At 36.4% G+C, this 26,507-nt stretch overlaps 1 protein-coding gene across 1 annotated transcript; it reads right to left on the bottom strand.

Annotated features, from left to right (window-relative positions):
- Nucleotides 1-1,617: 1,617 nt before the first annotated feature.
- On the bottom strand, nt 1,618-26,054 carry IFI44L (interferon induced protein 44 like). The gene is made up of 9 exons (XM_049879592.1): nt 25,923-26,054; nt 18,968-19,449; nt 18,394-18,442; nt 17,433-17,628; nt 14,024-14,176; nt 12,327-12,498; nt 3,168-3,268; nt 2,703-2,877; nt 1,618-1,785 (listed from the first exon to the last, which is right to left on the bottom strand). Exons 2-8 carry the CDS (start codon nt 19,443-19,445, stop codon nt 2,707-2,709), a joined length of 1,320 nt encoding a protein of 439 aa, XP_049735549.1. The 5' UTR covers nt 19,446-19,449; nt 25,923-26,054; the 3' UTR covers nt 1,618-1,785; nt 2,703-2,706.
- Between the last annotated feature and the right edge of the window lie 453 nt (nt 26,055-26,507).

Raw genomic sequence — 26,507 nt, 5'->3', positions numbered from 1 at the left:
CACGGACATTCCCTTGTTGCATATTTCTCTCGATCTCCTCATTTTCCCTCTTCTGTTTAGGGTATCCATCTCCTTCATGAGGGCACTCCATGCCATCCCTCCAAAGAGAATAAACAACTCCCGCCTTGAATATAATTTTTCATCCAGCAAAACCTTCCTCTGCCCAGATTTTTGCTGGCTTTACTATGGGAACAGATGAGTTATGGCATTATAGTTGATAAGGGAAATGATGAGTCTTCAATCACCTTCAGTCTCTCTCCACCAACAATGGCTGTGACTTATTTTTCCCCTGGATTACATGCAGACTACCACACCTTACTTTTGTGACTTGCTTCTTCCTGCATGAATATTATAGCCACTCTATTACCACTCTACTTTGGTTCCTAATGTGTAATTCTGACTCTACTTCTCAATTTCCATGACCATCCCATTCCTAGATCTTTTTAAAGACCCCATCTCTTTGGTTGAATTGTAATTCCTTGAATAGTCAGTCACTTGATCACAGATTTACTTGCAGCTGTACTTGAAGAAATATTCCAACACCAAACCTAAGGAGTTTTCTTAGTGGTGAAAATGTTTTGTGCTTGACTACTAGCCTAAAAGTTGGTGGTTCAAACCCACCCAGTGGTACAAGGCCTGGCAATTTGCTTCTGTAAAGATTACAGCCAGCAAAACCCTATGGAACAGTTCTGCACTGTAATACATGGAGTAACCATGAGTAAGAACCGACAAAATGAAAATGGGTTTTGTTATTTCTTTTAATACATGGGTCTTCTCAAAAGAACAGAACAAGTCTGATTAAAAGTAAATTAGATTCATTGCAGCACTATTCTCAATACCCAAAAGGAGGAAACAACCTAAATGTTCGTCAGTGGATGAATGTATAAACAAGCTGTGGTGCATACATACAATAGAATACTAACCAGCCATAAAGTGAAATGAAGTCCTGCTACATACTACAACTTGGATGAAACTTGAACATATTAAGCTGAGTGAAATAAGTCAATTACAAAAGGACAAATATTGTATGATCTCACTTACATGTAATAACAAAAATAGGCAAATGTAGAGAGACCAAAGTTTATCAGTAGTTACTAATAAACAGGGGTAGGATGGAGGCATAAGGGGAGAATCACTGTTAGGAAGCAGTGCGTTTCTGTTCACAGTGATGGGAAATTTGGCAATGGTTATGGGTGATGGTTGCACAACATGATTAATATAATTGATATCATTAAATCCTACACCTGAAAAATATTGAATTGACAAATGTTGTGTTATGTATATTTTTTACAATTTAAAAAAGTAAATTAGAATGTTAGACTATAAATAACTGCAACATAAACTTTTTTCTTTTTTAAACAGACAAGAAATTTAGAGAAGGCAGTTAAAAATGTTTTAGGCAAAAAAAAAAAAAAAAAAAACTCTCTTCTGGGATTTCTTTTCTTACTAATAGTATTGACTTCTACAACTGCTCAGAGGATCAGAATTCTCTGGGGGCACTTGTATAAGACAACCTTCTTCTGGACATGTACTAGTATAAAATGATGTTATTTGGTCACTCCACTTTGGAATCATGACTAAGAATTCAATTAATGAAAATCAGACATGGGTTTATTAGAGGAAAAAAACTTTATTTTTTTTCACAGAAATAAAATATAAGTTCATAAAAAATTTTTTGCTCATTTAACTTCAATTCATATTTTCAACCAGAGGTAAGTGAAAAACTCTCTCTTCTTTAGTTCCATTTCTCCTCTTCTGCATTTCATCTCTTCACAGTCTTCACTTCTAAAAGGAGAAAAAGTTAAAAGTACATGTTGCCACTCTGAGGAGACAGGGAGAGAAGTAATGGGAGGGTATTCTTCCTCCCTGCCAGTCACTGTGTATTCACTCTATGAATACAAAGATAAGTAAAATCCAAACCCTGTTTCTCAAAGAACTCATATTTCAGAAAAAAACTTGCTGCCGTCAAGTCGATTCTGACTCATAGCGACCCTATAGGACAGAGTCGAACTACCTTATAGGGTTTCCAAGGAGTGCCTGGTCGATTCAAACTGCCAGCCTTTTGGTTAGCAATCGAGCTCTTAACCACTGTACCACCAGGTTTTCCTATCTAGGAAAACAAGTATTTGTATAAACATAGTATAATCATTAGTCAGCATGACTTGCATTCCCTAGAGTTTTACGTAAAGTGCTGTAGAAGAATAAGTAAGGAAACAATTAATTTTGCCTGGGTAGGTTTAGAAAGGTGTCACATAAACTAAGTTGTAAATGGTGAAAAAATGTGGAGAGAAGTTTGTGGTAGGGTATATTTTGACCCACCACTTCTCAGGGCTGGCCTTTGGGCTTGAGGTATGGCTGATCTTAGAAGAAGACATCAGTCAGATACTGTCAGGGACAGAAGGCAAAAGTACGGTCTGAGAGAAGAGCCTGCGGGAGGCTATTAGCAGAGACTGATTCTAACTGGGGCATGCCAGTACAGGGTTGGGCCAAGTGTCAAGGTCAGGCAGCTAATGTTACATGCAGAGCTGTAACATTCCAAAAATGTCATCTGAAAACAAAAGAAATGCGAGTAGAAACCAAGCATGTATCCTAACATGGCTGACAGAAATAAGTCAGGCAAATGGGCCACAACTAAGGTACAGCTTAGAGTTTCCCAGAAGGTACCAGTACTTCATGAGAAGAGCAGAAAGGGAACACATTACCTGTTCACTCAAGAGGCAAATCGTCTAAGAAGTCATCTGTGGCCCTCAACATCTGCCTCAGCACAGAGAGAATCAAAACATCCTTTAAGTGGTTCACCTCATACTCTGAAGCATAATTTCCAACCATCAAGATGTTAGAAATAGGAATGCTTAGCATTTTGCTGACATGCATTATCTGTGGAAAAATACATTTAATAGCCATAATCCTATATTTGAAATTTGACTGAATTTAAATATAATTCAAGAAAGAAACTAAAAATCCAACAGCTTAAGAAATTCTCTTCAGAATATAATTATAACTCAGATCATTATAGTTCTAAAGCAGGGTATAAACTTGAATTTACTAGGCCATTGATAGAGTTCTTCATTCACCTGTGAATACATTATGTGTGCATACACACATACACACATAGTATGATTGTGATACTATTACAATAATATCTGATTACAATCAATATTCTTTACCTGGCTTTTGTAAGTCACAGATTTATTCATGTTTAGAAAGTCGTCTTGAAGAATTTCATCCCAATTAGCCACTTTAGTAAGTAAAGCCACATGTGCTATACCTACATAAAATAGATAAATCAGTCGTTTTATATCATAAAAAGCAATGTGTTAATAAGTTCATTAGGTATGTGTGAAAGATGCTTTCTGTACAGTGATTTCAAGATTCAGAGAATGAAACAGCCTCAATAAATATGGGACCTGAAATTCTTCCAATAACAGAAATGATCTTTTTCTTCCAGCATGAGAGGTTACTTCAAAATGCAACTAAATTTATACTAAGCTGCAATCATCTACTATCCCATTCAAATAGTGTGTTTTAAAGTGGTTAGGGAAAAAAAACAGGAGTTTGGGGACTAAAAAGAACCTTAAGAAAGAGGAAGGAAGCAAGTTGTGTGTGAGCATTTATAAAAGCAGTGATTTCATACTTTTACTAAGGATCTCCTGCCTTCTCCCCAAAACCACAGAGATCAGATGAGTAAATCACATGTCAGTGGAGGCCAAGTGGAAAGTTGGAACTGTTACCACCATTCACTCAGCAATAATGAGGCTTCTTACCCTCAAGGAGTCAGTGGAGGCCAAGTGAGAAGCAGTAACACAAGAACTCTTTCACTCAATAGTGTCAAACAAAGCCTAGTAGGGAATTTGTCCTTTTACCCCCACCTGGCTATAATGAAGCTGCCACATCTTTCTTCGGTGGAGTGGCTGGTGGGTTCAAACTACTGACCTTTTGGTTAGCAGCTGAATGCTTTAACTACTGTGCCACCAGGGCTCCTAAAATAGACAACAAACCCAAAAAACCAAACCCACTGCCGTCGAGTCAATCCCGACTCACAGCGACCCTATAGAACAGAATAGAACTGCCCCATAGAGTTTCCAAGAAGCACCTGGTGGATTTGAACTGCTGACCTCTTGGTTAGCAGCTGTAGCACTTAACCACTATGCCACCAGGGTTTCCAAATGGACAACAGTAACTCTAAAATACAGATGAGAACTTTAAGGGGGAAGAGAATCTATGTTAGGGGTACAGAAACAACATGGGCATAGACAGGAAGAATGGTGACAAAATATGATGTATGTAATCAATGTCAATGAACTGTATATGTAAAAATTGTTGAATGTGTGTATGTTTTGTTGTGTACACTTTCATCAAAAATAAAATTTTAAAAAATAATCAATTGTCACACCCCAAACCAGGAAAATCTCAACACAAATGGGAAAAGACAATCAGCCAATAATCAGATGAAAAAATATTACAATTATTAGACAAGGATTTTAAAGTAACCATCATAAAAATGCATAACAACCAAGTACAAACATGCTTGAAACTAATAATAAAGTAGAAAGTCTAGCAAAGAAATAAAAGATATGAAAAAGAACCAAATGGAAATTCTAGAACTAAAAAATATTATAACCAGAAACAAACAAAAAAACTCAATGGATGGACTCAACAAAACATGGTGAAAACAGTGTAAAGAATCAGTGCATTTGAAGCTGCAACAATAGAAATTACCCATTCTGAACAACAGAGAGCAAATATGCTAGGAAAAATAATAATAAATTAAGGGTCTGTAGGGCTATAACAAAAGCTATAGAATTCATGTCTTCAGAGTCCTAGAAGGAAAGAAGAAAGAGAATGGGGCTGAAAATGCATTCAAATAAATGACGGCAAAAGATTTCTCATATTTGGAAAAAGACATAAACCTACAGATTCAAGAACCTGAAAAACCCCAAAAAGTATAAACCCAAAGAAATCCATTCTAAGACACATCATAACCAAAATTCTGAAAACAAAGAAAAATCAAAAGCAAGAGAGATATGACACCTTATCTATAAAGCAAAAATAATTTTAATGACAGTGGAAATCAGAGAGGCCTGAAGCAAGTGATACAACATTGTTCCAATGCTAAAAGGAAAAAAAAAACTGTCAACCTCTAACTATGTTCAGCAAAATTGTCCATTAGGAAAGAAAGGGAAATAAAGACATTCTCAGATAATGGAAAACTATGAAAATGTATTGCCAGCAGATCTACCCTAAAAGAATGACTAAAGGAAGTCCTTGAAACAACATGAAAACCATAAAAGAAACCATCTTAGAATATCAAGAAGGAAGAGAGAATAACAACAACAACAAAAAAAAAAAACTCAAGAAACTCAAAAGAAATGAGACAGAGTGTGTTCTGTGTTTCTTTGCCCACAATAAAATTAAACTAGAAGTTAATAATATAAAGGTAGGAGGAAAATCTCCAAATACTTTAAACAATACACTGCTAAATAATTCATAGGTCAAAGAGGAAGTCTCAAAGTAAATAAATTAAAAAAAATAAAGTAAATTAAATTGGATGACAATGAAAGTACAACATATCAAAATTTGTAGAATGCAACTAAAGCAATGTTTTGACAGGGAAATATATAGCAATGAATATTTATAATAGAAAAGAGGAAAAGTCTACAATCATCTAAGCTCACACCTCAAGAAACTAGAAAAATTAGAGCAAAATAATCCAAATCAAGCAGATGAAAAAAAATCAAAGATAGCAGATATCAATGAAATTGAACACAGAAAAACTATCACAACTCACCTAATAAGAAATAGATCATTTGAATAGTTCTGTAACTATTAAAGAAATTTAATTAGTGATTTAAATACTCCTGAAAAAGAAATCTCCAGGTTCAGATTGTTTCCCTAGAGAAGTCTACCAAACATTTAAAGAATACCACCAACCTCTCTCCAGGGATTACAACAGACAGTCCTGGACAGAACAAGACAAAAATGTAGGAGAAGACTCACAAAAAAGGTCAAACTTACTGGTCTGGCTGGAGGAACCCCCAAGCCTGTGGCCCCCAGACACTACTAACTCAGAACTGAAACCATTCCTGAAGCCCACTTTTCAGACAAAGATTAGACAGGCATATAAAACAAACAATAACACCTGTGGGAAATCTGCTTCTTAGTTCAATCAAATATACAAGGCCATATGGGCAACTTCTGCACAAAAATAAAACAAGAAGGCAAGAAGGGACCAGAACTGGATGAATGGACACTGGGAACTGGGGGTGGAAAGGAGGAGAGTGCTGTCACATTGTGGGGATTGCAACCAATGACGCAAAACTATATGTGTATGAATTTTTGAATAAGAAACAAACTTAAGAGATAAACTTTCACCAAAAGCATACAAAAATTAGAAAAAAAAAAAGATTAACACCAATTCTATACAATCTCTTCAAGAAAACAGAAGAGGCGGGAACACTTCCCAATTCATCTTATGGGGTCAATATTACCCTGCTAACAAAACAAAAAAGACAGTAGGAAAAAAAGAAAACTACAACCAAAATTCATCATGAATGTAGATGTGAAAATTCTTAATAAAATAGGACTCAGCAATATGTTAAAATAATTATTCATCATGAACAAGTGGGTTTTATTCCAGAGAGGTAAGGATGGGTGAAAATTCAAAAAGAATAAAATTTCAATGATGCATTAAACATCAGAAAAGATGGAAGGAATACACAGAGTCACTGTATCAAAAAGAATTGGTTAACAATCATCCATTTCAGGAGACAGCATATGATTAAGAACCGATGGTACCGAAGGAAAAGTCCAAGCTGCACTGAACACATAGGCAAAAGACAAGGCTCCAGGAACTGATGGAATACTAGTTGAGCTGTTTCAACAAAAGGATGCAATCCTAGAAGCACTCACTTATCTATGCCAAGAAATTTGGAAGAAAGTTATAGGTGCCCATTCCAAAGAAAGATGATCCAACAGAATGTGGAAACTATCAAATAATATTATTAATACCACATGCAAGTATAATTTTGCTGAAGAAAATCCAAAAACAGTTGCAGCAGTACATGGACATAGAACTGTCAGAAATTCAAGCTGGATTCAGAAGAGGACATGGAACTAGGGATATCATTGCTGATGTCAAATGAACTTTGGCTGAAAACAGAGAATACCAGAAAGATATTTACCTGTGTTTTATTGACTATGCAAAAGCATTCAACCGTGTGGGTCATGTCTTAGTTATCTAGTACTGCTATAACAGAAATACCACAAGTGGATGACTTTAACAAGCAGAAGTTTATTCTCTCACAGTCTAGTAGGCTGGAAGTCCTAATTCAGGGTACCAGCTCCAGGAGAAGGCTCTCTCTCTGTTGGCTCTGTGGGAAGGTCCTTGTCATCAATCTTCCCATGGTCTAGGAGCTTCTCAGCGCAGCAGCCCTGAATTCAAAGAACACTCTCTGCTCCTGGTGCTACTTTCTTGGTGGTATGAGGTTCCCCTATTTCTCTGCTTACTTCTCTCTTTTATATCTCAAACAAACTGACCCAAGATATAACCTAATCTTGTAGATTGAGTCCTCCATCATTAACATAATTGCCTCTAATCCTGCTTCATTAACATCCAGAGGTAAGATTTACAAAACATAGAAAAATAACATCAGATGATAAAATGGTGGACAATCACACAATATTAGTCTAGCCAAGTTAACACACATTTTGGGGGGACACAATTCAATCCAAAAAGATCAAAACAAATTATGGATAACACTGCAAAGAATGGGAATTTCAGAACACTTAACTGTGATCATGCAGAGCCTGAACATAGACCAAGGAGCAGTTGTTCAAACAGAACAAGGGGATACTGTGTGATTTAAAATCAGAAGAGTGTGCATCAGGGTTGTATCCTTTCACCACACATATTCAATCTGTATGCTGAGCACATAAACTGAGGAACTGGACTACATGCAAAAGAATGTGGCATTAGGATTTGAGGAAGACTCGTTAACAACCTGCGATATGCAGATGACACAACCTTGCTTACCGAAAGTGAAGAGGACTTGAAGCACCTACTGATGAAGATCAAGGACTACAGCCTTCAGTATGGATTACACCTCAACGTAAAGAAAACAAAAACCTTCGAAACTGGACCAATAAGCAACATCATGACAAATGGAGAAAATATCAAAATTATGAAGGATTTTATTTTGACACAGAACTGCCAGAAATTTAAGCCGGATTCAGAAGAGGACATGGACTTGGATCTACAGTCAACACCCATGGAAGTATCAATCAAGAAATCAAACGATGTATTTCATTGGGTAAGTCTGCTGCAAAGGACCTCTTTAAAGTGTTAAAAAGCAAAGATGTCACTTTAAGGACTAAGGGACGCCTGTCCCAAGCCTTGGTACTTTGGATCAACTCATTTGCATGTGAAAGCCAGACACTGATTAAGGAAGATCAAATAAGAATTGATGCATTGGAATTACATTGGTAGTGAAGAATATTGAAAATACCAAGAACCGCCAAAAGAATGAACAATCTACCTTGGAAGAGGTACAGCCAGAATGCTCCTTAGAAGGAGGATGACAAGACTTCATCTCACTGACTTTTAACATGTCATCCAAAGGCGCCAATTTGTGGGGAAGGACATGCTTGCAAAAGTAGTCCACTGCTGTTGAGTCGATTCCGACTCTTAGCGACCCTATAAGTCGCTATCAGTTGGAATCAACTCGAAGGCAACAGACTTTGCTGCAAAAGTAGGGGGTCAATGAAAAAGTGGAAGACACTCAACGAAATGGATTGACACAGTGGCTGCCACAATGGGCTCAAACATAGCAAGGATTATGAGGATGGAGCAAGACCACGCAGCGTTTCATTCTGTTGTGCTTAGCGTTCCTATGTGTCAGAACTGACTCAACGGCACCTAACAACAACGACAAAGGAGAAAAATTTCATGACTGTACCCATCTACTCAGAAAAACCATTTGAACAAATTCAAATTTATCCATGATAAAAACTCTCAGAAAACTAGGTATAAAGGAAACTTCTTCAGTGTGATAAAGAGCATATATTAAAAACCTACGGCTAACCTAATAGTGAAATGCTGAATGCTTTCCTCCTATGACTGGGAATACTACAAAGACGTCTACATCATTATTCAACGTGCTGCAAGAAGTCCTAGCCAGCACAGTAAGACAAGAAAAAGAAATAAAAAGCATACAGATTGGAAAATAAGAAATAAGACTGTCCTTATTTGCAGATGACATAATAGTATACATAGAAAATTCCAAAGAACTGATTTAAAAAAAAAAAACTCCAAGAGGGTCCAGCAATGTCTCAGTAAACAAGATCTACATACAAAACTCAGTTTTAAATCCATATGCTGCTAATAATTATAAGCATATCAATGATTGTAAGGATGGCACAGGACTGGGCGGTGTTTCGTTCCGCTGTGCATGGGGTCACCATGAGTCAGAACCAACTCAACAGCACATAACAACAACACAACAATAATTACGAAAGCCAGAATTAGAAAGTCAATGCTATTTACAAGCACTGAAGAAAGTGAAATACTTAGGTATAAATCAAACAGAACATGCACAGGACTTACATGCTGAAAACTATAGAATGCGGATGAAAGAAATCAAAGAAAAGCCAAATAGATAGAGAAGCACATTGTGTTCATGGATTGGACATATTAAAAGATACAATCCCCCAAAATCAATATATAAGTTTAATATGATCCCTATCAATATTGGTCTAGAGATAGAGAGACAGATCAATGAAACAGAATAGAGAACCCAGAAACAGAACAACACAAGGACAAATGATTTTTGACAAAGGTATAAAAGCAATTCGATGGAGGGATGGTGGCCTTTTCAATAAGTGGTGCTGGAAGAACTGGATTCCACAGGCAAAAAAAAAAAACATTGAACCTTGGATGAGACGAAATGGGCACGCTAGCCCAGAGGCAAGGACTACAAGTCAGAAGGGGACAGGAAAGCCGGTAAATAGGGAACCTAATGACAAGAAGGGAGAGTGTTGACATGTTGTGGGGTTGTTAACCAATGTCATAAAACAATACGTGTACTAACTGTTTAATAAGAAGCAAGTTTGTCCTGTAAACTTTCATGTAAAGTACAATTAAAAAAAAAAAAAAGAACCTTGGCCTAAACCCCACACTTTATATAAAAATTGACTTAACAATAATCATATATTTAAACATAAAATATAAGATTATAAATTTTTTAGAAAAAAATTTGTAGGATCTGGGGCTTGGTGAGAAGGCAGTGGTGGATAAGTGGCAGAACTCATGCCTTCCATGTGAGACACCAGGTTTGATTTCTGGACGATGTACCTCATGCACAGCTACTACCTGTCCGACAGTGGAAGCTTGGGTGTTGCTATGACGCTGAACGTGTTTCAGTGGAGCTTCCAGACTAAGACAAACTAGGGAAAAAGAGCTGGTGATCTAGTTAGACAATAAAAATCCTATAGATCAAATGGCCCAATCTGTAATCAATCATGGGATGCCATAAGACCAGCAGTATTTCATTCTGTTCTACTTGGGGCCCACTCAATAGCAGCTAGCAAAGCACGGCTTGGTGAAGTGCTTTTAGACACGACACAGAAAAGTACAGCCATTACAAGAGAAATCAGTAAATTGGGCTTCATCAAAATTTTAAAATTTTGTTTTGTGAGTGACACTCTTGAGATGATGGATAGATAACTACAGACTGGGAGAAAACATCTGCAAACCACATATCTGACAACAGACTAATATCTAGAATTTATAAAGATTTTGAAAACTTAAAAATCAAAACCAAATAATCCAATTAGAAAATAGGCAAAAGACATGAAGAGACATTTCACTGAAGAGGATGTACGGACAGCAAATAAACGCACGACAAGATATTCAGCATCATGAGTCATTAGGGCAACGCAAATTAAGATCATGAGGAGTTATCGCTACACACTTAACTAGAACAGCTAAAATGTTTCTAAGTGACGGCGAGACCAAATACTAGTGAGATACAGAGAAGCTGGATCCCTCATACATTGCCGGTGGGAATGTAAAATGATATTATCGCTCCAGAGAATACTTTGATGATTTTTTTAAAAAACTAAACATACACTCATCATACAATGCAGTAATTTCACTTCTGGAAACTTATCCTAGGGGAATGAAAACTTATGTCTGTACAAAAACCTATAGATTCATGTTCATAGTAGCTTTATTTTTAATAATTCTAAAGTGGAAACAACCAAAATATTCTTCAATAAAGAATAGTTAAACTATGATATATCTATATCATGGAATCCTACTCAACAACACAGGCAGTCCCTGGGTTACCAACGACAACTTACATACAGCCTGTAGTTATGAATTAGCCCTCGTAAAGCCTACTATATTAAAAATCGAAGTATATACAGTGGTTAGTAATAACAAATGGGTGCTACTTTGCAACATGCCTCAAAATATTATTATTATTACTGTTATTGTGTTAAAGATGTTTTAGTGTATTTGGAAATGTTTCTTTAATGTTTTCTATGCATAGAAAGATACACTATATACTGTTTTACTAAGACAAACACTTGACTGACATTAGATATGAACTGTACCTAACTGTTCTAATTCATGTACAAATTGGACTAAAAGACAGACTTAGGAGCAATACTTGTTTGCAATCCATGGACTGTCTCTAGAAAGGAACAATCATTACACCCAAGAATCTGGGTAGACTTCAAAGAACATTAGGCTGAGTAAAAAAAAAATTGAATCTCAAAAGGTGACATACTGTATAATTTCATTTATACAATAGTTTCAAAATGAATACATAATGGAGATTGAGTGGTTGCCAGGGGTTAAGGATTGTGCGGGAGGAAAGAAGGGGTGACTGTGACTATGAAGGGTAATATGAGGGAGATGTTTGCATTAATGGAATAGTTCTGTGGTTACACAAATTTACACATGTGATAAAATATCATAGAACTATGTACATACATTTTACCAAAGTCAATTTCCTGGTTTTGATCTTTCTACCTAGCCACATAGTATACAGAATCCTCACTGCTTTTGGAGGTGGTCCCCCTATCCAGCCATAGGAATATCTCACATGATAGAAAAAACTATGGCCATTCTAGTCTTTAAAGCCTAAAGACTAGATTTTATGGTCTTTCCTTCAGCCAAGCCTGTGTGTGATCTTTACCCACTATTGCTACCAACTGAGGGTTCAGGAAATTGGGTAAAAGGCTACACGGGCCCTCTCTGAACTCTTTGCAACTTCCTGTGAATCTATTATTTCAAAACATTTTTTAAGTACAATGAGACTCACCATAGTGTAGTACATCTTTATGAGCTCTTTTTAACTTCTGCACCATTTTAGAGGAAAGATTGTTGACAGAGTTGACATCTAACACAAAAACCACACAGTGAATCCTCTCCTTCAATGAGGGCGAGGTGATGAAGGTGGAATGACTGGGTGTAATTGGCTTTTCAGGATTAAACTGTTATAGAAACATAATGTAACATTCAGAGAGTCTGTTCAATTCATTAAGACATAATTCATGCTTCAAATGCCACCACTACCAACTACCAACCCAAATATTTCTCGCACTGCTCCCAAATACTCCTTCCCCAGACTACTTAGTAGTTCCCCTCTGTACTTCCTTTCCACTGTGAGGATAATGCTGTTATATCTTTCTAATATAATAACTTCCTTGCTTTGGTAAAAATGATAATCATTCACTATAAATAACACAGTAAAATACAAGGAATGTTAAAAAAAAAAAAACCAAATCTCAGTCTCCAAAAATAACTACCATTAACTTTCATTATACACCATTTAAGACTCTTCTCCAAGCATTACGTATGTTTAAGTGAATGAAAGAATAGAGAAGGAGATAAGAGAAAATATATATTGAAAATGCCATTTAAACAAAACTGCTATCATTTCATTTTACAGAAGAAAAACAAACAAGTAAAACAGAAGACATGCCAAATTTCACATTAATGACTTCTTAACACAAGACAAGAATCTAGGGTTAAAAAGATAGATTAAAAAACAAAGTAAAAAGTTAGATTCCTTATTTTTAAGCTGTATGTTTTAATGTCAGACTGAATTGATTAACTTCCTATTAAGAAAAATTACAGCGTTAGTATGTACATGGTTTCTTCCATTTCTCTGCCCTATTCCTCCTCCTTGTATCTATGTCTCTTTTTCCTTTACTAGATTGTGAGGTTCTTGAGGATACGATTATGTTCTTATTCAACTGTGTTTCCAGTAACTGGCTTAGTGTCTGGCCTGTATTAGATTTTTAACAAACGGATTTTTTGGGGGAATGAGTAAATGAGTGCGTAGTTAAGGATTCCAATAAGGCACAATCAAAAGTTAAAGGTCACTGTGTAGAAATTGAGGCTGATTGCATCATATCCAACACCTAAAAGAGAGGCGATAGCAATGGTTAACTTTTTTGAGCACTTAGAGTGCATCATCTCATTTAATCTACTCAGCCCCTATGAGACTGGTACTATTACATTTTACACATGAAAAAAATTAAGGCTTAGAGGGAATGTAATCCACTTAAGCGTACACAACTAATTAGTGCAGAGCCAGCCCTTGGATCTAGGTATTTAAATCATGAAGCCTGAATAGTTACAGTATAATATCGTACCTCAATAGAAAGTAGTTAATTGTTCCAATACTTTGTGGGTGTATTATAAAAGCACAAGAGATAAAACTGCCTCCTTACTAATTTACATGTTTTAAAGGCTGATCTCAACACAATCTCCCTCTGAACTTTTCCTGGAACATGGATGAGTAGAAGCCTCTCCTATAACTGTATTTCTCAATGCTATGGAAAAGCAGAGTCTTTACTTCATCTACACGAATTTTTATTCATCTGAAGTAGAGCAGTGTTAATTGATGTTGGAACCTCTTTTTGGTGGTTGAGACTGCTGTATGGGGCCAAAGTTCAACAAAAAACATTGATGAAAATGGTTTGAAGTGTTTTGGAGATTGGAAAATCCTACCTGATATCTGTCTGGTATGCAGCCTTTTAAAATGTGGGGTATGTCATCCATGCATAATCCTGCTTCCTCTTTCTCATCCAGCCCCATTGAGTCACATAACATAAATGGCAGAGATATGCCATCTTTTCCATCTTTAATGGAATATATCCTATACTGTAAAACAAAACAGAGTAAGTGTAAAAGTTCACTCTTCAACAAGCACCCAACACATGACAATAGAAGAACAGAGACTGGTCAATATTTTTGCACAGTCGTCCTCAAGCTTTTCTGCCCTAGGACGCCTCTGGACTCTAAAAAATTATTGAAGATTCTAAAGATTAATCATATCTATTTATAATTATCACATTAGCAATTAAAGCTGAAACAAGTTTTAAATGTTTCTTAAGTCTTTAAAAAATAAAATCACTAATCGATTAATGTCAACTGAAATAATATTTTTGTGAAAAATAAAATTATTTTTCAAAATCAGTTATAGAAAAGAGTGGTATATCTTACACTTTAAATGTATCTTTTATCCATGACAATTCTGTAATCTGGTGCAGTGGTTATTTGAAAAATATTGGTTCATTGGCTCCTGCAGATCTTCCAAATACTGACACATTTTGTTATATAATACTAAGACATCACGTTCATTAATACCACTGCTAATCTCATCAGCTAAGAGTTTACTAAGAAACTGCCAAGGTCACAGCAGTAGATGTAAGTTTTCCAACGTTCTAATATTTGTTTCGAAGCTCAAATTTTATCATTTGCAGCCAACTCTGATTAGTTTTCCTTGAAGAAATAGGCTCACTTTGTGCATTTTTTAAAAACTGTCTGCTGAAGCTCCTGTCTGGAGGCAAGGTGAGAAGGCAGAGGCAGACAGAAGCTGGCTGAATGGACACGGGAATACAGGGTGGAGAGAAGGAGTGTGCTGTCTCAGTAGGGAGAGAGCAACTAGGAGTATATAGCAAGGTATATGTAAATTTTTGTATGAGAGGCTGACTTGATTTGTAAACTTTCACTTAAAGCACAATAAAAATAAACAATTTTTTTTAAATATGTCTACCGAATATTCGAGTCTGAGTAATCAAGTCTGTCAGTTGTCCTTGCAAGTTAAAATTGATGTTACACGAAAGGGTGCAGCTCACAACTCATTTGGACCAGTGTTTCCGAACAACAACCATCATGCTTTGGTAAGCAGCAGAAGCGTTTTATGTGTACTTCCCATTTCATCTCACAAAATATCAAAATGGTATTTACTCAACAGTTGTGTTTAAAATAAAATCACTAATTTTTACTGCTTCATCAAGGATACTCATAAGTAAAACTGTCATTTTGTGTATTCGTTTGTTTTACTTTCTTGCACATACTGTGGTGGCTTACGTGCTGCTATGATGCTGGAAGCTATGCCACCAGTATTTCAAATACCAGCAGGGTCACCTGTGGTGGACAGGATTCAATGGAGCATCCAGGCTAAGACAAGCTTGGAAGAAAGACCTGGTAATCTACTTCCGAAAATTAGCCAATGAAAATTCTATGGATCACAACAGAAGATCATCTAATACAGTGCTCAAAGATGAGGCCCTTAGGTTGGAAGGCATTCAAAATACACACTGGCTGCAACAATAGCCTTGGGCACACCAAAAACTGAAGATGGTGCAGGACCAGGCAGTGGTTTGTTCTATTGTACATGGGATCACCATGAGTCAGAGCCAACTCAATGGCACCTAACAACAATTTGATTCATACTAAGGTGTCAACAGGAAAAACTATGCTTGTATCATCAGTTCAAATGTCAGTACACTAGAAAACACAAAAAACAGTTTGTGTTATTGTAAAAAAAAAAAAAAAAAAAACTCACAGACTCCCTGAAAATGTCTCAGGGATCCCCAGAGGTACACAAGCCTCATTTGAGAGCACAACTTTAACCAAATCTCTCCTAAATACACTCAATATGATCTCCAGATTATTTTCAGGAGTACACCTATAAAAAATATTATTTGTTGGTCAAATTCACTTAGTAAGCATAAATATGGAAGACTTTTGAAGAATCACAAAAAAGGGTTTCTCAAAAATATCAGGCAATACTTTAATCCGGTTCTCCCATTCCGAGTGGCAAAGAATATCAAAATCCCAAACCAGAAATGTAGAAACCTTCTATTAAAAAAAAAAATTGCCATCAAGCCCACGTCAACTGATGCCAACCTACATGTTTCAGAGTAGAAATGTGCTCCATCAAGTTTTCGATGGCTGTGATCTTTTGGAAGTAGCTTGCCAGGTCTTTCTCCCAAGGCACCTAAGAATAGACTCAAACTGCCAACCTTTCAGTTAGTAGCTAAACACTGAACTGTTTGTACCACTCAAGGACTCCTAGAAAGCCTCTGTAGACTCTCTGTGATAGAGTCAAAAGCTCCCATCGATCCATGAAATGCCGAAGAGTAACTCATTGGAGATTTTGCTAGAAGAATGAGTTTCAGAATGCCTCAACGTGAAAAGAATTACACAAAGCATTAGAGGTACATACTTAAGGCATCTTGTGAAATTTTAAGAATGTCAATATGCACATTCATAGTTTCATTAACTGTTCATTTGTTTCCTTTATAACTTCAATTCTTCAAAGATAAGAGTCTCTGAACAGCCAGAGACTGAGTTTCTCTCACAAAACATTTGCCCCATATTCCTTCAGTTCGAAGTACCTGGCTGGTGCGAACAGTTAATGCACTTTTTCAAAAAATATTTTTTATCTTTTTGGTTAGATTGTATGATAACTTTAGCAAGCATAGAATAGAAGAAAGTTTCTAGAAAAATAGTGCAGCCTAATTTGTCGAACTTTAGAAAAAAATTTTCTAAAGTTTGACAAATTAGGCTGCACTAACTTTAGAGCCATGATAAATAAGTATTAGTACTTATTTCCTTAAATACATTAAATGGTAAATAAGAGTGTTTGTGCATAGATAGATTTGGTCTCTGAAGGTTGATCCACCAAAATGAATGTTATTTTGATTTTCATGATCACTTCTTATAATAGAATATTATTATATTACATAATTATTTTATTTTTAAAAACAGAAAGGTATTTCAATACAGGTATAACCATATGGAACATGAGTAGAAACGGACATAAAATATAAGGGACAAAATTTTCACGAAGTATTTTTAATCTTGCTTTTTTTTTTTACAACAAATAGCAAAAAGTATTCTTTATATAACCGCTTTTACATCCACAAAAATGGAAAGTCTACCTGTATAATATAACTCCATGGAGGTAATTCTGATTAAACTTTTACTCCTGTTTTATATTTGATTTATCATTTGTTTTTACACAAGGAGGAGGGTTAAGTCCTGAGAGAAAATGGCAAAGAAGGGAACACACCTAATTTTGTCATCCATAAAACAAAACTCCCAGGGAACTCTGAAAAGAACTTACCTGTTCAGTAATGCTGGTGATATCAGACCCCACTATGGCTTGTCGAATTACACGGCCTTGGAAAACAGATTTAACTGAATTGATAAAAGTAGACTTTCCAGACCCAACTGGACCCAGCATGAGAATACGAAGTTCTGGAATCAAGCATGTGCTGGGTTTGTAGGCTCTTAGTTCAGCCAGGAGGTGCTCTCTGTGCCTATTACAATGCAATAGTTAAACACAACAGCCACCGTTTCCTAAAGAGCAGCTAAATTCTCGAGGAGCGTCTTCTCCCCTTTGTAGGGTATGTTTTGATTATTTGCTTAACATTTTGATCTTAAATTATTCTGTAAAATGATTTGAAGTGGTTCTATAATTATGCATTTTTGTGCTTTAAGAAATATGCATTTATATCTGACTCAAGCTAAATATTAAACAGCAACAAAACCATTGTTAAACTATTAGCCTTGTTTCACATAAACCTATTGAGAAATACCAGCCACTCTGAAGATGAATGACTACGTATGTTAATAATGTTATATTAAGTGAATTCAAAATAAAATATGTACAAGTATATATAAATTGAGGAGAGGAGGCTCTGTTTTCAACATGTACTGACATTCCTCCAGAGGCTTTATTCTCAAGGAAAGGATTCAGAGGAATTATTGAAAATGGTCATACAGACTCTACCTGGAAAACTTTGAAATTAACAGTCTGAAGAGAAACATAAAGTAAAATTTGTCAATTGTGATCAAGTGGATTTTTAAAGTTTCACAGTTGTTAGTGTTTTGTTTTGATATTTTGTGGTGGGGGTTATTCTCAACTGCTTTGAACATTATATACGTCAGTAAAATTACAACTCATTTTTTTAATCGTTCTAAGTTATAGGATATACATCTTTCCTACTATTTCATTGTCAGCACCCTTTACATAATTAGCCTAAATTAAATGAGGAATAGGGTGGCCCAAAAACCAAACTTACTGTGTGGCCCTTGTTATTCTCCTTACGTAGCCTGAATCATTCTTAATTCCTATGGGAAGAAAAAATAGCATAATAAATTTTTTAACTTGTCATTGATTAAATGAGGCCAGATTTACCTCCTAAATAGGGCATTGAGTCTGCTTGCATAACCCGGAGCTAAGCTGTTCAGTTAGGGTGGGCAGCACAATGAGAAGATGAGAGAAAGTGGTCCTCTCTGCACATTAACTTGCCCTGGGAATGCTCACATCACTGTGCCTAGGGGATCTAGGGCTGACCCAGAAGGGGGCAGATGTCAGTTAAGACCTGTTCTGATGGTTAGGTCTCTCTTTCTCTCTCATCTCTCTCTCTATTTCCACTCAGACTAGTCAATTTATTTTGCTCAAAACTGGCTATACTTTCCAGATAATAACCTCATAATATCTATGCTCAGGTTTTAGTTTGGAGTTTAGGAAAGAGTATCGACTGGCAAGAAATTTGATTATTCCTCTCATTTTTCCTTGTTCTTTTAAATAAATTAAAATCTACCAAACACAAGGATTGGAAACAGAATATAGGATTACCCAATTTAACCTACCTTCAACCCGAAAAACTTCACATTCCAAATAGTCAAAATGCAACTTGGAAGTTGTAAATTGCTTATCTCTCAAAGGACCATCAATAAGAATTTTTTTTAAGTTTGGCACTAAACGGAAAAGCACACGATCACAGGAATAAAATGACAAACTGTCATCAGTAATTTTAGGTGCTCTATTAAAAAGAAAAGTTGGTACTTCAATTCTGTTATCCTTTTTGAATGAAAAATAGAAGGAAGAATCCGGGTTTTCAGATTCTTCCTCTATATTAGGATAATGCCCAAGTATAAAGGCTCCAAAAGTATTGTTATTAGTATAAATCATTGTTACAGTGGATCCCTGATAAGCACATCTCTGAAGCATATTTTCAATGCTAGATCCATGAACACTAGATTTGTAAAGAAGACTCAAGGAAACGTGTCCAAGTAGCTTTTGCAGACTCTTTTCCGCCTTCCATGTCAATCTGGTTGTCACAGCCATTGTTCTGTAGAAAATGAAAAAAAAAAAAATGATAGGTTAAGAGGTTAGTATAGTGTTTGTTCTTTTTTTATTGTTGAAAAAATATAACGCATTATTTGCCAGTTCAACATTTTCACATGTACAATTTAGGGACGCTAATTACATTAATCATGTCGTGCAACCATCACCAATATCTGTTGCCAAACTTTCTATCACCATAAACAGAAACTCAGTGCTTCTTAAATAATGATTCCCCCCTTTCTCCTCCCTCCTGCCCCTGGTAATCAGTAATAAGCATTGAGCCTATACATTTCCCTGTTCTAGATATTTCATATAAGTGAGATCATACGATATCTGTCATTTTGTGATTGACTTCCTTCACTCGACAAAATGTTTTCAAGGTGCATCCATGTTGTAGCAAGTATCAGTATTTTCTCTTTATGGCTGAATAGTATTCCATTGTATGTATTTACCACATTTTGTTTATTCATTCATCTGTTGATGGGCATTTAGGTTGTTTCCACTTTTTGGCTATTGTGACTAGTGATGCAATGAACATTGGTGTACATATGTCTGTGTCACTGATTTGAAGTCTCTTGAGTATATACCCAGGAGTGGGATTGCTGGGTCATATGGCAGTTCTATGTTTAATTTTTTGAAGAACCACCAAACGGTTTTCCACAGCAACTACACCATTTTGTATTTCCACCAGAAATGAATAAGGGATCCAATTTCTATACACCTTCACCAACATTTGTTTTTTTTCATCTTGTTGTTGCTGCTGTTAGGTATCACTGAGTCTGTTCCAATTCATAGCAACCCTATGTACAACAAACAGAAGAATACACTGCCAGGTCTCATAGTTGTTGTTATGCTTGAGCCCATTGTTGCAGTCACTGTGTCAATCCATCTCGTTGAGGGTCTTTCTACTTTTCACTGATTCTATACTTTACCAAGTACGATGTCCTTCTCCAGGGACTGGTCCCTCCTGATAATATTTCCAAAGTATGTGAGACAAAGTCTTGCCATCCTGGCTTCTCAGTAGCATTCTAGCTGTACTTTTCCAAAACAGATTTGTTCCTTCTTCTGGCAGTCCGTGATGTATTCACTACTCTTCACCAACACCATAATTCAAAGGCATCAATTCTTCAGTCTTCATTCATTGTCCAGCTTTCGCATGCATATGAGGTGATTGAAAACACTTGGATCAGGCAGACTTTAGTCCTTGAAGTGACATCTTTTCTTTTTAACACTTTAAATGGGTCTTTTGCAGATTTGTCCAATGCATCGTTGGATTTACTGACTGCCACTTCAATGGCCATTGATTGCGCATCCAAGTAAAACAAAATCCTTCACACCTTTAATCTTTTCTCCATTTATCATGATGTGCTTATCAGTCCAGTTGTGAAAATTTTTGTTTTCCTTGTCTTGAGGTGTAATCCATACTGAAGGCTATAGTCTTTGATCTTCATCTGTAAATGCATCAAGTCCTCTTCACTTTCAGCAACGAAGGTTGTGTCATCTGCATACCTCAGGTAGTTAATGAGTCTTCCTCCAATCCTGATGGCACATTCTTCTTCATATAGTCCAGTTTCTTGGATTATTTGCTCAGCATACAGATTGAATAAGTATGGTAAAAGGATACAACCCTCACACCCACCTTTCCTGATTTTAAACCTCGCAGTTTTCTCTTGTTTTGAACAAGTCCTCTTGATTTATGTACAGGTTCTTCATGAGTACAACTAAGTGTTCTGGGATTCCCATTCTTCACAATGTTATCCATAATTTATAATTATCCACACAGTCAATCATAGTCAATAAAACACAGGTAAACATCTTTCTGGTATTCTGTGCTTTCAGCCAAGATCCATCTGACATCAGCAATGATATCTGTCATTCCATGTCCTCTTCTGAATCCGGCTTGAATTTCTGGCAGTTTCCTGTCGATGTACTGCTGCAGCCACTTTTGAATGATCTTCAGCAACATTTTACTTATGTGTGATATTAATGATATTGTTTGACAATTTATGCATTCTGTTCGATCACCTTTCTTTGGAATGGCACAAATATGGATCTCTTCCAGTAGATTGGCCAGGTAGCTGTTTTTGAAACTTCTTGGCATGGATGAGTGAACACCTCCAGCACTGCATCTGTTTGTTAAAATATCTCAGTTGGTATTTCATCAATTCCTGGAACTTTGTTTCTTGCACCAATGCCTTCAGTGCAGCTGGAACTTCTTCCTTCAATACCACTGGTTCTTGATCATATGCTATCTCCTAAAATGGTTGAACATCAACCAATTCTTTTTGTACAGTGACTCTGTGTATTCCTTCCTTCTTCTTCTGATGCTTCTCGGGTCATTCAATATTTTGCCTGTAGAATCTTTCACTATTGCAACTCCAGGCTTGAACTTTTTCTTCAGTTCTTTCAGCTTGAGAAATGCCAAGAGTGTCCTTCCCTTTTGGTTTTCTAACTCCAGGTTGTTGCACAAAGTAAAATAATACTTTGTCTTCTTGAGTTTCCCTTTGAAATCTTCTGTTCAGCTCTTTTACTTCATCATGTCGTCCCTTCCATTTAGCTACCCAACTTTTAAGAGCAAGATTCAGAGTCTCTTCTGACATCAATTTTGGTCTTTTCTTTTTTTCCTGTCTCTTTAATGACCTCTTGCTTTCTTTATGTGTGATATCCTTGATGTCATTCCACAACTCATCTGGTCTTCGGTCATTAGTGTTCAATGTGTCAAATCTATTCTTGAGATGGTCTCAAAATTCAGGTTGGTTGTACTTAAGGTCATACTCTGGCTCTCCTGGACTTGTTCCAATTTTCTTCAACTTCAACTTACGTATGAACAATTGATGGTCTGTTTCACAGCCAGCCTCTGGCCTTGTTTGACTGATGATACTAAGCTTTTCCATCATCTCCTTCCACAGATGTAGTCAATTTAATGCCTGTGTGTTCTATCTGGTGAGTTAAGTGGTATCTCATTGTTTTCATTTGCCTCTCCCTAGTAGCTAATGAAAGGCGCCGTGATAGTAAAGAGGTTAAGTGCTCGGCTGCTAACCAAAAGATCAGCAGTTCGAACCCACAAGCCACTCTGTAGAAGAAAGATGTGGTAGTCTGCTTCCATAAAGATTATAGCCTTGGAAACCCAAAGGGGCAGTTCTACTCTGTCCTACTGGGTTGCTATGATTCAGAATCGACTTGATGGCAACAGATTTTTAATAGCTAATGATGTTCAGTAACTTTATATAGTGGTTTAAATCACAAATTTCTGCTTCTAGGTCCAATAATTTCTTTTTTCCCCTTAATCCAATTCAGATGCAGAATTTGGGTTATAAAGCAAAACCATATAGAAATGAAATAATAATAGGTGGGTAGAAAAAAATAGGTATTTTAAAAATGAAAACTATCATTAATCTTTTTTAAGTCAGTAGTAGATAAAATAAACTATTGCCTAGATAAAGAATAAAGAAAAAATAATAAATTAAAAAAAAAAAAAAAGAAGGGTCAAAAACTTTTTCTTAATAGGTCAGACAGTAAATATTTTGGGCTTTGTGGTCCATATGATTTCTGTCAAAAAGGACTCAGATTTGCTACTGTAATGCAAAAGCAACCATAGACAATATGTAAAGCTGTAGCCAATCAAGCCAAGCCCTTTGCCGTTGAGTTGATTCCAACTCATAGCAACCCCATAGGACAGAGCAGAACTGCCCCATAGAGTTTTCAAGGAGCACCTGGTTAGCAGCCGTAGCACTTAACCACCATGCCACCAGGGTTTCCATAGGTATGGCTATGTTCCAATAAAACTTTCTTCACAAAAACAGGTGACTGGCCCACAGGCCATAGTTTGCCAAACCATGAATTAAAAAATAGAACTGAAGAATTTATACAAAAAAATGGCACACAAAGAAAGAAATTAAATTAGGAAAGGAGTTAACAAATATAAAAATCCTACACTGGTGGAGTAGACCATTAGCAATCAGATCAATTCTTTCAACGAGAGGAAATAAAAAAGCAGGATAACCTATAAAAAAGACACATGTTCAAAAGCATTGAAGAGCTAACAAAGCAGTAAAAAGTAAGTTATTAGCAAAGATTTGGAGAAGAAGCAAATCCAGAAAGATGAGCTTGGCATTTGAGAACACATTTCCCCAAGAGTCATCTGTCAACTTTAGAAGAGGCCCCTGAAAGCTGGGATGTTAAGCAAAGATTTTTTCTAGACTCATAGAGCTAAAAGGAAAAAAAAAAAAAACCAAACTCATTGCCATCAAGTCAATTCTGACACATGACAGCCCAGTGCGAGCTGTTCCATAGGATTTTCTTGGCTGTAACCTTTACAGAAGCAGATCACCAGGCCGTTTTTCTGTCACACTGCTAGGTGGGTTCAAACTGCTAACTTTCAGGTAAGTGGACAAGTGCAAACTGTTTGCACCACCCAGGGACAAAAACTGTAGTTTGGAGCGCAGCAAGAAGGATGCCTTGGCAACCCACCTCTCCCCAACCCCCTGAGCTATGGGCTGGAATTCTGAAGGGCTATAAGAAAGAAGTACGGGTAGACTGGAAATAGACTTAATCCCATTTTGTGGTGATCCAAATCAGTGATTTAATCAACATGAACAAAGATTTTTGGCACCTGGTGGCATAGTAATTAAGCATTCGGCAGCTAACCAAGAGGTTGGCAGTTTGAATCCACCAGCTGCTCCTTGGAAACCCTGAGGCCTCGGTCCTATAGGGTTGCTATGAGCTAGAATCAACTCAGTGGCAACGGGTTTGGTTTTATGGGTTTCGTTGCCTAACAGAACAAAACAAATCTTCTCTGGATAAAGATAACATCCTCCTAGTTTAGAATTATCTCTTCATTTTTTTTTTTTAATAGTCAATGTCTGACACTCAACCAGTTGGTTGATGTAAACAACCAGACTTAGAAAGAAACAAAGCAACATAACAGAAAACAAAGAGCTACAAGAGACAATAGAAACAAACCCATCCTGATAATGGAGTTATCACACAGAGATTTTCAAATAATTATGACTGGTACATTCAAATAATTAAAGGTAAGACGTCAGATTGAAATGGTTTACCGTAAAACAGAAACAAAAATGACAAAAAGAAATTCTGGATGTTAAAAAATGTATATCTGGAATTAGTAATTTAAAGAATATATTTAAAAGCAGGTGAGATACACTAGAAGAATTACTCAGGAGAAAATATATCAATGGAAGCACTGGGACACACCAAAAATAAAACCCATTGCCCTGGAATCAATTCTGACTCATAGGGATCCTATAGGAAAGAGTAGAACTGCCTTATAGGGTTTCCAAGGAGTGGTTGGTGGATTCCAACTGCCTACCTTTTGGTTAGGAAATGAGCTCTTAACCACTGCGCCACCAGGGTTTCCTGAGATACACAAGAGGATGAAAAATAGGAAAGGGCTAAAGAGACTAGAGAGTACAGTAAAATTGGCTGACATGTGTGAACTGGAATCCAAGAAGGAGAGAAAGAGAGTAGGGCCAATAGTAAAGTGGTCCTATAAATCCCAAAAAGCAAGCAGGTCTCAAAACATATTCCATTTCCATTGTTGTCAAGTTGATTTCAACTCATAACAACCGTATAGGACAGAGTAGAGCTGCCCTACAGGGTTTCCAAGGCTGTAACCTTTATGGAAAAGGAGCCCTGGTGGTGCAGTGGTTAAGCACTAGGATGAGTTGGAACCCACCAGCTGCTTCCCTGAAGACAGATGTGGCAGTCTGCCTCCGTAAAGATTACAGCCTTAGAAACACTATGGGGCAGTTCTACTCTATCCTATAGGGGGCTATGAGTAGGAACTGACTCGATGGTAACAGGGTTTTGTTGTTGTTGTTTTTTTTTTTTTTACCTTTATGGGAGCAGACTGCTACATCTTTGTCTCCTGGAGCAGCTGGTGAGTTCGAACCCCCGACCTTTCGGTTAGTAGCCTAGCGCTTAACCTCTGTGTTACCAAGGCTTCTAAAACATAAGAACACTATAATTTTGAACAAGAGTATGTTCTCTGACCATAATGTAAATAAGCCAGAAATCATTAAAAAAAAAAAAAAGTAACTAATAGATCCCCTATATATTAGAAAATAAGGAAATATACTTTTCAGTAATTGGACAAATAAGAATTCTTAATGAAAATTGGGAAATTTAATTAAATGATAATAAAACTCATGTCAAAACTTGGTTATGTTACATAAAAATTGGATAAGCTTAAACACAAGTATTAGAAAAGGAGAAGAAAAAATTTATTTCCAAAAAAAAAAAAGAAAATAAAAAATGAATATTATCCTTACATGTCAAAAAGTCAGAGTAGAACAAAAATAAGCATACAATAGAAAGTGTCAACTAAACCAAAAATTAGTTTTTAAAAAGACTAGTAAAATTGATAAAGGCACTGCTGATGCTGATAAAAGGAGGAAAAAAAGAGTACCAAAATTAGGAACACAGAAAAGAGCATCAGTAGAGATAGCAGTCACTTACCTGTCTATAAGAGTTGGATAAGGCTTAAAGGGAGGATTTGTTTCTCTGTCTAGCTTATCCAGCAGCCACAGTTTGGAGACAGAAGATTCTGCTGAGATCTGAGGCTTCCTAGACTCCAACAAAGAAATGAAACTGAAACTTAAAGTAGGAACTGTTCAGCTGGCAGAATGCCAACTGCCTTTGAGTTTCTTTTTCCTTACTAAACAGAGAAAGAGAAAGAAAAAACGAAAAGAAAAACAAATTCCTGCTGAGCATATGAAAAAGATCATTGATCCCCTGAGTAGCTCATATACAGATATACATGAAATTACAATTATTAATTTAAAAATTATGACAAAACAAATAGCTAACAGTTGTGCATTTATTTATGTACCTGGCACTGCACAACTACATGCATTTTGCAAATTTCTTTTCAAAACAGCCTTATAAGTTAAATGCTATTAGTACCCCTATTTCTCAAAGAAAACAAAGCTTAGCGAAGTTAAATGAATTTGTCTGAAGTAATTTATCCGGTTATTGAGACTCTAAAAACAGGAATGGCATGATCAAAATTGAGTGACTTGAAAAGGAAGGTGTATTCTTTTT

This window comes from Elephas maximus, chromosome 3 (genome assembly GCF_024166365.1).
Source record: "Elephas maximus indicus isolate mEleMax1 chromosome 3, mEleMax1 primary haplotype, whole genome shotgun sequence".
Lineage (NCBI taxonomy): Eukaryota > Metazoa > Chordata > Mammalia > Proboscidea > Elephantidae > Elephas > Elephas maximus.
The sequence above is the reverse complement of the archived record's forward strand: the minus strand, read 5'-3'. Positions and strand labels throughout refer to the sequence as shown.

Bases quoted from the DNA above. Each gene is read 5' to 3' on its own strand.
- IFI44L (XM_049879592.1), bottom strand. From the start codon at position 19,445: ATGGCTGTGACAACCAGATTGACATGGAAGGCGGAAAAGAGTCTGCAA. The intron at 17,629-18,393 runs GTAAGTTTGGTT...GCATTGTAATAG, and splicing joins AGAATAACAAGGGCCACACA to GCACAGAGAGCACCTCCTGG. The intron at 2,878-3,167 runs GTAAAGAATATT...ATTTTTCCACAG, and splicing joins CTGTGACTTACAAAAGCCAG to ATAATGCATGTCAGCAAAAT.